This window comes from Andrena cerasifolii, chromosome 14 (genome assembly GCF_050908995.1).
Source record: "Andrena cerasifolii isolate SP2316 chromosome 14, iyAndCera1_principal, whole genome shotgun sequence".
Taxonomy (NCBI): domain Eukaryota; kingdom Metazoa; phylum Arthropoda; class Insecta; order Hymenoptera; family Andrenidae; genus Andrena; species Andrena cerasifolii.
This window is the reverse complement of record NC_135131.1, coordinates 8,187,484-8,202,250: the sequence shown is the minus strand read 5'-3', so window position 1 is coordinate 8,202,250 and position 14,767 is coordinate 8,187,484. Positions and strand designations below refer to the sequence as shown.

At 46.7% G+C, this 14,767-nt stretch overlaps 2 protein-coding genes across 2 annotated transcripts; one reads left to right on the top strand and one right to left on the bottom strand.

Annotated features, from left to right (window-relative positions):
- The first annotated feature begins 338 nt into the window (after positions 1–338).
- On the top strand, positions 339–5,951 carry Nep5 (M13 family metallopeptidase neprilysin 5). The gene is made up of 17 exons (XM_076827366.1): positions 339–480; positions 1,073–1,145; positions 1,220–1,311; positions 1,435–1,488; positions 1,603–1,660; positions 1,905–2,095; positions 2,232–2,469; positions 2,533–2,785; positions 2,869–3,145; positions 3,216–3,371; positions 3,490–3,725; positions 3,812–3,921; positions 4,002–4,060; positions 4,168–4,216; positions 4,278–4,464; positions 4,737–4,913; positions 5,376–5,951. Exons 1-17 carry the CDS (start codon positions 468–470, stop codon positions 5,547–5,549), a joined length of 2,397 nt encoding a protein of 798 aa, XP_076683481.1. The 5' UTR covers positions 339–467; the 3' UTR covers positions 5,550–5,951.
- A 22-nt stretch (positions 5,952–5,973) lies between these two features.
- LOC143376580 (uncharacterized) lies at positions 5,974–9,759 on the bottom strand. Its single transcript, XM_076827060.1, has 6 exons — positions 9,697–9,759; positions 8,901–9,212; positions 8,695–8,790; positions 8,549–8,608; positions 8,412–8,475; positions 5,974–8,118 (listed from the first exon to the last, which is right to left on the bottom strand). The coding sequence occupies exons 1-6, from the start codon at positions 9,757–9,759 to the stop codon at positions 6,266–6,268; spliced, it is 2,448 nt and encodes an 815-aa protein (XP_076683175.1). The 3' UTR covers positions 5,974–6,265.
- Positions 9,760–14,767: the final 5,008 nt, after the last annotated feature.

The following is a 14,767-nucleotide window of genomic DNA, read 5'->3' as shown; positions in this document are numbered from 1 at the left end:
TCGCTTCTTGTCCATCTTCTTAACTCGCTTCCATTCCCGGCATCCGAATGAAGACTCTACTATCGTTCACCTAGAAATCCCGTCGTCTTTACTTCAAGTTCACGTTCATGGAACGGTACGTAACCACGTTATACCACCGTTAATTAGGAAGACGGTTTGCGATGCATAGAATCTAAATGCAAGATGCTCGCGGGGCCTACAGCAACTTGCCGGTAGAAGTTCATTAAAACTTCACGAAGGTATAGCCGAGCGTAGAAGCTCGCATAGAGGCGTTATTCTTCTAATGGGGAGCGACACACGCGGCTGGGGTGAACGTAACGACGGGGAACAGGTGAAAATTGACGAGCGGCTCGAAGTAACGAGAACCACTGGCAGGGACCAGGAAAATGTGAACGTATGGATAGCCAGCGTTGTCCCTCGAGGTTGTTCAGTGTCGTCAGTTCGATCCGGTCAGTGGGCCATTCAGCATGAACGAGCGCAGTGAGTACCTATATTTATACACTTTTCACTCACCGCTTCCTGATATTGCGTACCACCTTCGACCCTCTGCGACCTTATGCAACTCCTCCGCTGTCACTTGACGTGCTCGTGGTCGCGTCGCGCTTCAGACTTTGAAGTTACAGCGGTTCAAGCTTCGAGGAAGTTTGCCACATAGGCTCGTATAGGGTGCAAAACCTTGGTATATATATTTGTATTCCACTTGTTTCTTCTAAAAGCCGGGGTTTCACTTGGAAGTTATAGCCGGGGATCCACCTAGTAGCTTTGCTGCGCTATGCTAAATTTGGATGTGGTATAAACATAGCACAGCTCAACTTTTAATGAAAACGGTTCCATAAGGATTTATTAAAGCTAATTTTTTTAAAACTTAACATAGCATAGCTTAGCTTCCAGGTGGATCCCCGGCTTAATGCTTCGGACCAAGCTTGCTAGTAGAGTAGGCTCGTTTAGAGTCAGCCAAGGAGATGCAGGAGGTCGAAGAATAAATTAAATAGCAACGAAGGATGATTGTTTCGTTATTAGGGATGATACTCCCTACCCTCCTTTGATTCTGCCATTCCTTTCTTTCTCATAGAAGATGAGGCACAGTCGATTTACACGATCGGCAGCCACGCGAACCTGGTGCCTGTAAGATCCAGACACGCCTAGTAAGATCATGGAATTCCAGCCCTACACGCGTATCCAATTAGCCATTTTCTAATTGAAACTATCCCGTTTTTAGCTTCAAGAGGCGAAGACCGAATATGCTTGTGATCATCCTGCTTGTCCTCGCGGTTTCCTTCTTTATAGTGACTCTGGTACTTTCTATATTGTGTAAGTACCTCTGCACACTCATCGGCAATTACCATTATTACTGCCGCTTGCAGCAAAGAAAGCGTAAAGCTTCAGTCGCTTCATTGAAGCCACGTCAGGAATGCAATCTATTTCTTTCCGCAGACCTGACGACTAAACAGATGAAGCTCTGTGAAACTGAGAGCTGCGTTCGCATAGGTGAGTAAAGGGTTAACGTTTCGCTGGGTCTAATTAAGCTTACCCGTAACTGTTAACACAGTACTGTTAAGCGAACCAATTAAGAGACCTTCTACGAAACTTCTGTTCGTCTAGCTGCTAGTTTGAAAGGGTCTATGAACACGTCCGTAGATCCCTGCGACGATTTTTACCAGTGAGTACACCTTTCCCGCGGATTGATCAGGCACGCCGTGTCTATAGCACGTTGCAAGGTCGCCAAGTATGTTTTGATCAGTGAACACCACGGCTTTCGTTGTAATCACAGCGGCGGCACGATTATTTTCTTATCGCTGCGAGGAGAATACGTGCCCCGCTTTGCCGCGCATGCAAATCGCACGATATCCGCTGAACCTATCCTACGACCCACTTTTCCATCGACGAACCTGTAACCTTTCCAGATACGTCTGCGGAAAATGGTCCGGCGAGCACCCGATACCAGACACCAGTTTGACGAACTCCTGGTTCGAGGAACGCAGGGAGCGAGTGTTCAGGAAGATCAGGGAGCTCCTGAAGGAAAATGTCACGAACAGCGACGCGCCGTGGGCGGTGAAGCAGGCTAAAATATTTTACGACAGCTGCATGGACGTGCGTACGTTGGTGTTTTCTTAACCAATTTCCTCTGTGTACTTGAAACTTGTCAACCACTCAGTGCCGGATAGTTAGGACGTTGCCTCGTCGCTGAAGCTCAAAGCAATCAGAGCTGACCTTCGGTGTCGTTCTTTCAGACGCGGTGGACGATTTGGGACTGACACCCCTGTTCCAATTATTGGAAGATCTCCATCTGCCTATGATTCCTGCGGCATTTACCAAGAAGACTAGCGGTTACATCGAGCAGATGGCAAGGGTGAAGAAAGTTCTGGGAAGGGACGTTTTCTTCGGCTTCGATGTTATTCCTGATCCACGGAACACCAGCAACAACATCATGCTCATCGACACACCAATCACCAGCAGCCCGTTGCCCAAGTATAGTCTTGAAACCTGCTTTGTGTTGTTTTACATCCAATGAACGTCCCTTTAATTTGTCAGTGATAAGGAGCTGGAGAGGCGGTTGCACGCGATAAGGTCGAGATTCAGGAAGCTGGAGGACGAATCGGAGGACACGCTTTTGAGCAGGTTGAAGGAAGCTGAAGTGACGTTCATGAGCGACGTCATTAAGCAGATCCTCAATAATGGAACCCTCGACTCTTGCTCTTTAAGCGTCGAGACCCCGTTCCCCGAAGAGGAAGAGCTAGAGGAAGTCGTCGAGGCGCTTTACGACATGACCAGCACATTTTATTACGTAAGTGATGCATCCAGCTAATGAGGCTCGTTGAAGAAATTGGTGGCAGTAATTGGCCGATTATAAACCTTACATTCCCGAAGTTGTCCCGTCTGGAAAGCAACCAGAGCATATGGAACGAGGCGCCAACAGACATAGACTACATGTCGGTGGACAATCTTCAGAAGCTCACCGACCAATACGTCACGGGAGTCAATGCGTCTCTCACGCCTAAACCACTCTGGCGACCGTTCATCGAGTCGCTCTTCAAGGGTATCGACACTTTGGATCTGAATGGCAAGGACAAAGTGCTGATCGCTGACCTGGAGTATTTGAAGGACGTTGCCCTTTACTTGGCTCTCAGTGAAGAAGAAGAATTAGGTGAACTTGGGTGAAAGGTGGAGCGAGTGGTTCCCTTTCTTCTTGGTAATCCACTAGCTTCGTGTTTCAGAGACCTATATCTGGTGGGTGATAGTCGACATCGTTGTGCCCCATTCAACCCAGAGTTTGAGGAAGATTTGGTCCAACTACATCACAGAAGTGACCAGCGTGGAGGTCGGCGAAACCAAGTCCCTGCTCTGCGCTTCTGCTGTGAACGAGCTGATGGGTTAGTCAGACTTCCTCTCGATCCTACGATCGTTTAAAGGATCAAGGTTGCACGGAGTCCAGAAGCACGGTGTCGTTGGGGATTTCGTTGCGAAACTCGATGCTCTCTCGTAATTTAGGAATGGCCGTCTCCTGGTTGTTCGTCGAGCCTTCCTTCCAAGAAGACAAGGGCAAGAAGGTGTTCGAGATGCTGGACGACATAAAAGAAGCTTTCGCCTCGCTGGTTTCACGCACCGACTGGATGGACAGGCAGACAAAAACGGCGACCTTGGAGAAGAATAGGAAGATGGAGTCACAGATTGGCTTCCCCGACTGGCTCTTCCACGAGGATATACTTAACGAGTATTACGAGGGCGTAAGAGACACTTCGTCGATCGTTCCCTTAATTGTCTCCCTTTTAAATGTACCATTGACGAATGAAACGAACTTGCATGCTTTCAGATAGACCTCTCGGAGTCGGAGTACTTGAACAACATGATTCAAATCGTTCGTTTGATGTCTGTCACTGAGCTAGAGTGCATCCACGATATTAACTACAACAACTTGTCCTAGTAAGTTGCAGGTTTTGTAATAAATGGTACAGTGTGCATACAGGAATTATTCTCTGCGTGATTGTCGTTTCTCTCTTTAGCTGGGCCACCGACCCGACAGATGTGAATGCGTTTCATACGTACCAGTTCAATCATATAAGTACGTAGGAATTTCGACAAACAGTTACGCGAAACAATCATTTCCTCGATTTAAATGTTCGATAAGTATTAATCGGTTTACTCATTGATTCTCTAACACGCATGCAGCTATACCAGCTGGAATCCTTCAATTCCCGTTTTACGAGCTGGGTCTCGAGTAAGATCAGTTTGCCTAATGGTCCGGTTTCAGTGAGCCTACAACCGTTTCTCGATTTCAGGGCTCTGAATTACGGGGCCATCGGCACCGTCCTCGGCCACGAGTTAACGCATGGATTCGATAACAGTGGCAGGCACTACGACAGCAACGGGAACGTGAGGCAATGGTGGACCAACGAAACCATCTTCGAGTATACGGAGAAGACCGAGTGTTTCATAGAGCATTACAACACCTACTACGAAGTCGAGGCAAGTGAATGCATTCACAAATCACTCGAAATGTTCAACTGCGTTGTTCTTTGTCACCTGTAAATTTAAATTAGGTAGATTATCTAATTTTGATAGCAAGAAAGTTTTACAAAGAATCGCGCTCCTTATCGTTCCTGCCGTTGCAACAGCTTCATCTCTTGTCGCGTTAAGTGCCACCAAAGCTCGACCTTGCCAGGGTCCCTCCGCCCGAACCATCACTTATCTCGGTTTACACGGATGCCGACAGGTTAATCGCGAGTATGTCTGAACAGGTAGACGATTACATCGATGGGGAACGAACGCTGGGCGAAAACATAGCCGATAATGGGGGCCTCAGGGAGGCTGTCATCGCTTACGAAAGATGGAAGGCCAGACACGGTCAAGAGCCCTTGCTTCCTGGATTCACTCATCTCACTCACGAGCAGCTGGTTTTCCTCGGCTTCGCGCACGTAAGGCACTCATCTCGTGCATCTCCCACCAACGATTACTCAATCCCGAGCTCCCGCTGATGGAGATTCGGTGTTTCCGATTTCATCGGTGATATTGTATTCCCCTTCGGAATTCTGAATCCTGTCGACGATTTCTTTGTCCTATTCGGTACACTTAGACAGATGCTTGTAGGAGTGAATTTATACGATCCAAAGTAGGAGTGATGCAATTTTTAAGTTCAGTCAGGGACATAGGATCTTGTTAAATAAATGTCGGAATATATTAAGCAACCAGTTATGAATATTGAGAACGGTAATGTCACGATGTGATTTTGTGAACGACATGCGAGGTGTCGGATTTATGGCGTTGCTCAATGTCTTCGTGAATTACGTGTGCAATGGATTATTGATTTATCGTTGATCGATGTTTCGTTCTCTGCTTGTCCATGAATAGTAATAAGTAATAGCTTCGATTAATTTCAGCTGTGGTGCGAGTCGTACACGCCGAAGGCTTTGAAATGGATACTGGAAGATTCCCATTGCCCCGGGCATGTGAGGCTTCTGGGAGTTTTGAAAAACTCCAAGGAATTCAGCGAGGCTTGGAAATGTCCCGCGGGGTCGAACATGAATCCTCCAAACAAGTGTCATCTATGGTAACGATAGGGTATTTCGGTTAACGAAGCTCGATTCATTAATTTCTGAGTTATATGTGTCACCGACTTTGAGAACATGATTTGAGAAAAACGCGTTTAAAGTTTTGGGTTTGAGCGCTACACCGAGGAACACCCACCTACTTACACGCGTATAACTTTGTCAATTTTGGTCGGATTAGCTTGACACTTTCGGGGAATATTTTCAAGATGTCGTGCTTCAAGAAAATATAAAAATCGAGATATCGATTCTTCGAAAATTTCTAGGTAGGCCCTTAAGCATACAGCGGTTTTGGTTCTATTATAATTTCATCGTATCAATCGCGCAACAACACCTACGGCCGATACGTTGAAGTGCAACGGATATTGTTGAATACTGACAGGATTGTGACGGAGTGGTCCAATGTTTGTAATAAATGAATTTTATTTACTTACAAAGTGCGCCTGCTTTTGTTCTACATCCATACCAGCGCTAGGTATTCTCTGCTATCGAATAACCTTATCAGATTCGGTGTACAACGTGCAGTTAGAAAACCATAACTTACTATAGTTACAGACTACTTCATTTATTAAAAGGTAACGATGTGAAGATCGACCGAAGTGTCCAAGCCGATAATCATTTCACTTTCTTCAAATCTCATCCTCGCAGCAACGTCTGTTCCTTTCAGAACCAGACGTCTACCTTGACTACCTCGTCGAACCCTTGCGAATAGTAAGCATTACTTAGTAAATGTATCCGCCGTTGACGTCTGTCGGTTGAATGTACCCGTTGGAAGGCGTGACGTGTTGCTCGATGGAAGTGTCCAGCAGGCTGTCGGGGCGCAGCAATGGGTTGTTGACGGTGATGGAGTCTTTACTGAAGCTGTCGGACACGTGGAGGTTCAGAGGACTAGCAAGCTCCGCTGGGGGCACGGTCGACGACTGTACTGGGAAACCTGGCAGAGAAGGGAAGGAGGGTATCGAGGGTAACGAGGGTAACGAGGGGAAGGAGGGCAAGTTCTGGCTGACGGTCTGAATGAAGTCAGTTATCGGGCCCCTTTGGATCAAGGGGGTTGTTTTGCTATGGACTACTTCGTGCACGGAGTGTACAGGCTCCACGGACTGCAACGGTGGAAGAATCTCCACGGAATGCGAAGGGTGCAGGGTGTCTACGTGGTGGGCTGGTTCCAATGGCAGATGCGACACTGTGTCCACGGAGTGTACAGAGGCCACTTGCGGCAGAGGCGATAGAGTCTTCACGGCGTGCAGATGTGGCAGTGGTGATACTGTACTCACGGAGTGTACAGAGGGAAATGCTGGCAGAGGTGTTACTGCCTCTAAGGAATGCGCCGAGTGCAATTCTGGCAGAGGTGTTACTGCCTCAATGGAATGCGCGGAGTGCAATTCTGGCAGAGGTGTTACTGCCTCAATGGAATGCGCAGAAGGCAATTGTGGCAGAGGTGTTACTGTCTCAAAGGAATGCGCGGAGGGAAATTGTGGCAGTGGTGATACTTCCTCGAAGGAGTGTGCAGAGGGTAATTGTGGGAGTGGTGTTACTGCCTCAAGGGAGTGTACGGATGGTAGCGATGGCAGTGGTGATACTGTCTTCACGGCGTGCACAGAGGTCAACTGTGGCAGGGGCGTCACGGCCTTCACGGACTTTATAGCTGGCAGATTGTGTACAGTTGGCACGGAGTGTACAGTTGGCAGAGGTTGCACAGAGTGCACAGTTGGCAGGGGTTGCACGGAGTGCACAGCTGACAGAGGTTGCACGGAGTGCACAGCTGGCAGAGGTTGCACGGAGTGCACAGCTGGCAGAGGTTGCACGGAGTGCACAGCTGGCAGAGGTTGCACGGAGTGCACAGCTGGCAGAGGTTGCACGGAGTGCACAGTTGGCAGAGGTTGCACAGAGTGCACAATTGGCACAGAGTGCACAGTTGGCAGAGGTTGCACAGAGTGCACAGTTGGCACAGAGTGTACAGTTGGCACAGAGTGCACAGTTGGCACAGAGTGAACAGTTTGCACAGAGTGCACAGTTGGCACAGAGTGCACAGTTGGCACAGAGTGCACAGTTGGCACAGAGTGCACAGTTGGCACAGAGTGCACAGTTGGCACAGAGTGCACAGTTTGAACAGAGTGCACAGTTGGCACAGAGTGCACAGTTGGCAGAGGCTGCACGGACTGCACAGTTGGCAAAGGCAGAGTCTCCACAGATTTCACGGACTGCAGAGTGTGCAGGGGCTGCGTGCGTTGAACGATATGCGTGAGCGAGTGGGGAGCATGGAGGGTGGTTCTTGGTATTTCAACGGCTTGCGGCAGTGGATAGCTGGTCGGAATGCTCTTGGTGATTTCGACCGAGGTTAAAGGTGCATCTACGCGCACGGATTTCAATCCGCTTCCGTTGAATCCTATAGGAACAGCCGTTTGAACGGCTGGCTGGTAGCTCGCGTAGGTAGAGGGCGCATACGAGGCGATGTCGTAACTGGGAAGATTGATCCCTCCGATGGTGGAGTGGAGAGCTGGTAAGTTCTCACTGACCAGGGTACTGCCAATTACACCCTTCGTTGCTGCAAACGAAGGCACGTCCTTCACTGCAACTGTAAGACAAAGCGGAGACAAAGAACTTTATTAAAACCCCCGCCACGTTAACTTTCAGTGCCGACAAGCTTGACCTTTATCAAGCCACTATACGGAGCGAGAGAAGCCTCTTAAAATAGCGTGATTTATTTTCACAGGAGCTGCGCCGAGAAATGTCTGTGCATAAATTATTCAACATTCGAGATACATTCCTATTTGTCACACTATCGGAGATGTATCGACATTCTTTCGTAATCCAAACATTGCGCAGAACATATGGCGAGGTTCAATAAAAACATAAAATCCCTCTTACCTCGGGTCGCAGGCACGGTCTGGATTGTCTTGAGCGCGTGGTGGCTGCTTGTTTTCAAGGAGCTCTGAAAAATTACAAACCCAATTGTGACTCTCTGTTTTAACAGTTAGAACACGTTGGTTCGCAACTTCGCTTACTTTAAATAAGTCGACTACGGGAGTTCCATAAGAGGTGGCTGGTGGTGAAACAGCGACCGTCTGCATCATAAAATAAACATAGTTCGTTGGACAATCATACCTGACGATTTGATCAAGCGATGAATTATGTTACGCAGCAAGCAAACCTTAATCTGTTCCAGGGGCAGTGGAGCCACGGTGTTCGAGATCGTCTCCACATTCAGGGCGCTCGGTCCTACGACTGTCTCGGTCAGCTGGGGAATCTAGGTGAAAGCGTAACAGTTTCTCCATTAATCGTCACTTCAAGCAGGTGCCTCGGTCCTCCGATATGTAACAATCATCCATCGAGTAAAGCAATGCTTATCATAATTACGTGAACGGAATCTGCTACTCCATAAGTGGACACCGGCACGGAGAATCTGGCGGCATCAACGATCGGTGACAAGTAGTCATTGTTCAAAGGGAGACCTGGTTGATAGCCAGGTGGCCCATAGTTGAACTGTGGCAACGTAATCGGAGTGTCTGGGATGTTGTAAGTATAACCGATGGATTTCGTGGCCTCTACCACCGTCTCCGGATGATGATGATGGTGTTGATGGTAGTCGGTTCCATAGCGCGGATCTCCTGGCAGAATATCCTTCTTCTGCCTTTGGTGGGGCAGAGCCAGACAAGCTGACAAGCAGGTCTGAAATATTTCTCGAATTACACGACGGCTAACTCTGAACAAGCGCGCGAACTTGTTTCCAAAGGTGTTTCAAGTTTGGAAGATCAAGTTTGCTGTTTATGAATCCGATTCGACGAAGACATTAGCACCTCGAAGGTGAATTCTGAAGGTGTTACGTAAAAGGAGAAGTACGCGGTGGCTTTGCTCGGCAAATTTATAGCTGTCTACAGTGTCTTGAAATTTTGGACAAAGAAGACATGCGAGCTTGATGCGAAGGGATTCGAAAAAGTGGTTAGACACGAAGGTGGGGATGTTCGAAGGTAAATGGAAGTGTTTGCACCACCGACCCTTCAGGCATTCACGCCATAGCGTCGAGATTTGATGTTTGAACAAGAGCGAACTAAGAAATCTATTAGAATCGAGCGGAGAATATACGATTTAGATTTTAGATGATGTCACCGCGACGTCGTGAAAGGTCGAAGGGACGATACAGGAGGATCCTTACCAGAGTGATGAGCAGGAGCCTCATGTTAGCCGTATGGTGTATGGATGAGGAGTTGAGTATCATCCCAAAGATATTTCGACCTTTTATACTTGGCCGATGCTCCCTCCAGCTGATTTCGCAATCCGTTGGCATTGGTAGAACTAGATTTTTTAATTGACTCCTCTGGAAGGCCCGCGCCGCGGAGATTCACGGTGAACGAAATATTTTCGTGAATAAGCCTGGTATTGGTGCCTCGCCTGTCTGTGACACGCGCCGAAGAAAACAGAATTCCATCCTCCGTTTCGGTATTGGTGGCCCCTCCGTTCCTCTTGTTCTTCCCCACCTTTTACCCTCGATATTTAAGCAGCATCCATGGGAGCAAGGATGATTTATGCAAAACCGTTCTCTCCTCTTCCCCGCTCTTCCTCTCTGTCCCTTATTTCGGTCCCTTGGGCGCGAGCAGGCCCATTAACGGGCCTCGTCGCGGGCAGAAGAAGCATTTAAAAGTTCCGGATAATGAACGTCGGAATTCTGTTCGGTTTAATGGAGCGTATCTAAAGGGGTTCCAGTACTTTCTGTGGTTCAAATGCGATTCCCTCGGTCGGACAGTTAAATCGAACCGAGTTCAATGACAGCCGACGGGTGTTGCTTCACTTCCTGAGAACCACGTTGCGTCACGGCTATGTAAAGCTTTTCGGGTACAGAAAATGTAAGTGGACTTTGCGTTTTATACACGCTCGAAGCTTAAATCCTTGGAATTCCTATTGTAAACACAGCGGAGTGTTTTATTAGGGATTCTTTATTCTCGGGATAAAGTAACACCTCCTTTTATAATTCTGTTTGCATTCCTAGAACGATACGAAGAAAATCGCACGAAAGATCGGCCGGTTCAGCTTTTGGTGTCGTTCCGCAAGGTGACATTACAAATGTTTGTGTAATATTTATGCAGTTCCACCTGCCGCGCTAAAAAACGATTTCTTGGCAGATTTAAATTGTAAATGAATATGGATTATGGGTCCTATATCCTTGGCCTATAACAAATAGCCGTTCGTTGGGTAATTATATTACAATCTGTGGATCTGGCGAACCAATTTAAAGGACCAGGTTTTCGAAATCTCTGCTTCCAGTAAGTTGCGGCTACTTTTGGTAAAAATAAAATTGTTTCCGAGGAAGACCGAAGATGTAAGTCTCCGCATTGATCATGGAATCCTCGGATCGGTATTTCTGGTCGTCCGAGATCTCGGGCCCATTTTGCATGATTCGGTACAGTTTCTTCTGAAATTTAAGGCGCAAAAACTACCTTCTAGTTTTCAAATTCGTGGATAGACCGGCTGGAAGTATTTTCTTGCGCAAATCATCCGAGTCTTTTTCAATAAGCATTCTGTCGATACGATCGTAGGTCGCAGGGGAAGGAAAAGGATGGCAACCCTAATAAATTTAGCTATATTACGCAAAGGTTGCGAAACGGACCTCTTCGCGAGTTAAAAAATGCGATGGTTTTGATGTAAAAACTGAATGCTTTTATTGTGACGTGAGATTTGATTGGTTCTTCGTTTATTCTTCGAGATACCATATATTTCCTCGGATAAACATTTTTTTCCCTCATTTAGGACATTTTATAGGACATTTTAATGACATTTATCATGCCTCGTTCGCTTAAGACGACCAATATCCATGAATCCTTTTCTCGCAAGTATTAGGCTGGATTTGCAGCCTTGACCACCGAGGATTCCACACGATCGAAACTCTTAACTTTTTTCATCTTATCTGGTATGCTCGTTTCTACGCTTATGATGAATGAAGCTGGCCGCTGTTCTGCTCGAAAACACTGATCTTGCATTAATTACATAACGAAGATCTCGGTGGGAATGTGCGGCTTTGAGAAATCGTGGGACCTGATGCAATTGCTATTAAAAATAGCTGCATCTACCATTTCGTTCCAATAAGTAGAAAGAAGTCACGTGCAAAATCGCGTCGTCTACGCAATTTACGCAAACCGCAATGTTAGAATAAAATTAGAAAATAAATAATTACTTCATAGATCTAAAATATATATATAAAAAAAAAACAAATTCATTTCTGCACTCGAAATATCTATAGAAGCACCAGAAAACCTCCATGATCCACAAAGGGTACATGCTTCTGTAGAATTCAGTTTAAATTCAAGCTTCGAACCCCGTCGAGTATAGTGGCTCTATCTGTCAATAAAAGCTGGAAGGTGACTGTGTGTTCAGGATCTGGAGTGTAGCCTGCGCGTAGATTTCACCTCGGACAGCCAAGTAAAAGTTTGCCAGCACGCAGGGGCCACGAAAGAACATAGTTTACTGTTTCTAATGGGCATAGCTACTACTCATCTTCATAGCTATTTACTCATCTCCACGAATCAAATTAAATGCAAAGTGTTCTATTAATCGTCAGAGGCCTCGATATTATATTTTATTTCGTGTGCTTATGGACAGCAGTTGTAAGAACCGCTTGACCAGCGAGTTGCGGAAGGAAACGGTACTACTCGTGTTCCAATTATCTTTATTATCTCTCACGCAAATCGGTGTACATTTCACTGGAACGATTCAGAGGATTTTATTCAGCAAACCCCGCGTTACCAGACCGCTTCCTGCACGGTTACTTTCTGAACGTTTGCCACCTGATTTTCTTAGAGATCGATATTTCACAGAGATCCTCACCGTGGGAGGATGAAACACTGTACAACTTTATCTCGCCTTCGATATTGAATCCATGACCTAATTGACGACTTGTTCCTCATAAAAATTCCGATGTTTCTGGTCTTAAATATTTAGCAACGCCTACACTTCCTCCCTGACATTCACGCCAAGAAGACACTCCTTCTTTATAAAATATGTATCGCTGGCAAAAAGGATGCCTGACATCACGGGCTGCAGTTGGGTAACTGAATAATTCGAGTGGCTAAAGAACGGAAAACTGTGTTATATTTCTCAGCGAGAAGTGAACGTGGTCGCACACAATTACGGGTATCAAGTTTGCGTTAAACTTGAGGGCCTTTCCTCTCGCAGCGCAATCTTTCGCCCCGTTCCTCCTCGATTTGTACCTTTTGCCGTTTTCTGCCTTTCTCCTGCAAAACGAACAAAACGGACACGCGCTGCTTTTACCGCAGATGTTTATCGATCCTTTGTCCCGCGCAAAAGCAAGGAAATAGTGCTAAAAGAGCACCTTTCCAGCGAGGAAAATAGAATTCTTATTCCCGGCGATCATTAGCAAAGTACCGCGATCCCCTTGAAAAATTTAATCCTCCACGCGACTCGGAGCAATCGCTACATTTTTGCCATCGAACGTTTAAATATAGAGGACACGGTCGATTGATTCGTTCCGGAGGAAACAACTTCGAGTCAGTTCTGCTAGTGTTCCGTGGGAGAGATCACTCCGTGCAGGTTTTTGGCGCGCGATTGGCTGCTTTCATCGAAAGTGAGAGGAGAAAGAGGGCTAGTCGAATCGTGATTTTAGTGTTTTACTTTTGCTTTTCTGCAGAACCAGTTTCTGCCGCCCTTACGATAGGACCGTTTCACCGCCACCGATTGAACTCGGTAACTTCGCACTCGAATCGGAGGATAAACGTTCCCCAACACGCTTATTTAAACGGCACACCCACCCCGCGAATAATCGAGCCCACCTTTCCGGAATCAATCCCCCTGGAACGTGAGAAAGGAGCGAGTGACAGATTCGAGCGAACGCTAAGGAGATTCGTGGAAATGGATCGCATAGAACGTGGCACGTTTTGAGGATGATCCAGCTGGTTCGGCTTCACCGAAATATAAGGCGATAGGGAACGATCCCGTTGCTTCTATAATGTGGCAACAGTTGCCTGCGGAGGCAACGACAGCGAGCAGTTTGCTCGAGCCAGTGCATGCGAACGAGCGTGCTAGCGAGCAGAGAGAGAACCAGATGATCCAGATTAGTCCCATTACTTTGGACGTTCTTTCAGTCTCTGAGCGGTAATCCTTTCACCGTTCTCTACCTCGGCCGTGAATCGTCTCGCTGAAATGCGTGCCGATTACTCTCTCCATTTTTATAACAGGAAAGCGTAGGAAGCTTTACTTCCTGCAACGTGGCTTCCTTCATCATTGAAAATTTAAGGAACTTTGATTGGATGTGTCTCTGCTAAGACGAGGGATTTTAATAATCATTCTTGCAACGTACTCGTGGGATACTAGTGGTTTTCTTGTAAACTACGTTGACATTAACATTCAATCGTGCGATTAAATCGAAGGAAAATGGTCCTACATGTATAAAATTGCAGTAGACCAAATCCACGATGGCACAAAAATATCGTGACTCACACGAGACTAACCTCGGACAATTTTTTAATTATTTTATTCTTTTTTAATTAGTTTGTCATTAGGGTTCGTGAAATTAGACTCCCATGAGACAAGTTGCATGATTAAAAAATCTCATCTCTCGCGACTATTTCCATTATTTACATTTAGCTGTTGCTGAGATTTTTGTTTCGCGATAGAAAAGTCTCGTTTAAAGTCTCATGGTGGACTCGCAACTTAAACCTTTCCAACGAGCAACTTCTTGTTAAGATTGAGACACAGGCGATACGATTATCGGTGAAAGCGTGTCCAATGTGATCTCACGGGTGCAAGATGACAGAGTATCATCCGCAAATGATACCAGCTCCTGTTCAATTAACCGTTCGCAATTGAATTCCCGCTGCACATTTCATCCTCTGTCTCTGCAAGAAGCTGTAACCCCTCTCAAAACGAGATGTCATCCTAAGGAGTTGCAAGGAGCGCGAAGCTATCGAATTGCGCAAGGTCGTGTATTTCGCGCAGGCTATTTGCAATCCAACGATTCAACAGATCGAAACAGCTGTGATTATTCAGAGCCTGACGCTACTACTTACTTCCAGTACGTGGAGCTGTGACACAGAACAAGAGGCAACAAACTACATGCATCCAGTTCATTGAGAAAACTCGTCCCTCCGCTGAGATCCAAAGAAACGCGTTCCGCGATCGGGCAGAGGGGTGCTGCGCGACGAGGTTCGTTACGAAACAGGAACGTTATCTCCGCCCGAGTTCACCTGGAGGAAGATGAGCCCGGAGAGGTATATCGG

What these genes read in the sequence shown, in the direction of transcription:
- LOC143376580 (XM_076827060.1), bottom strand. Translation starts at nt 9,759, where the DNA reads ATGATACTCAACTCCTCATCCATACACCATACGGCTAACATGAGGCTC. An exon ending in GGCTCCTGCTCATCACTCTG is followed by an intron (nt 9,213 to 9,696) that starts GTAAGGATCCTC and finishes GAAATATTTCAG; the next exon opens with ACCTGCTTGTCAGCTTGTCT. An exon ending in TGCCCCTGGAACAGATTAAG is followed by an intron (nt 8,609 to 8,694) that starts GTTTGCTTGCTG and finishes TTTATGATGCAG; the next exon opens with ACGGTCGCTGTTTCACCACC.
- Nep5 (XM_076827366.1), top strand. An exon ending in TGAGAGCTGCGTTCGCATAG is followed by an intron (nt 1,489 to 1,602) that starts GTGAGTAAAGGG and finishes CTGTTCGTCTAG; the next exon opens with CTGCTAGTTTGAAAGGGTCT. An exon ending in ACACCTACTACGAAGTCGAG is followed by an intron (nt 4,465 to 4,736) that starts GCAAGTGAATGC and finishes ATGTCTGAACAG; the next exon opens with GTAGACGATTACATCGATGG.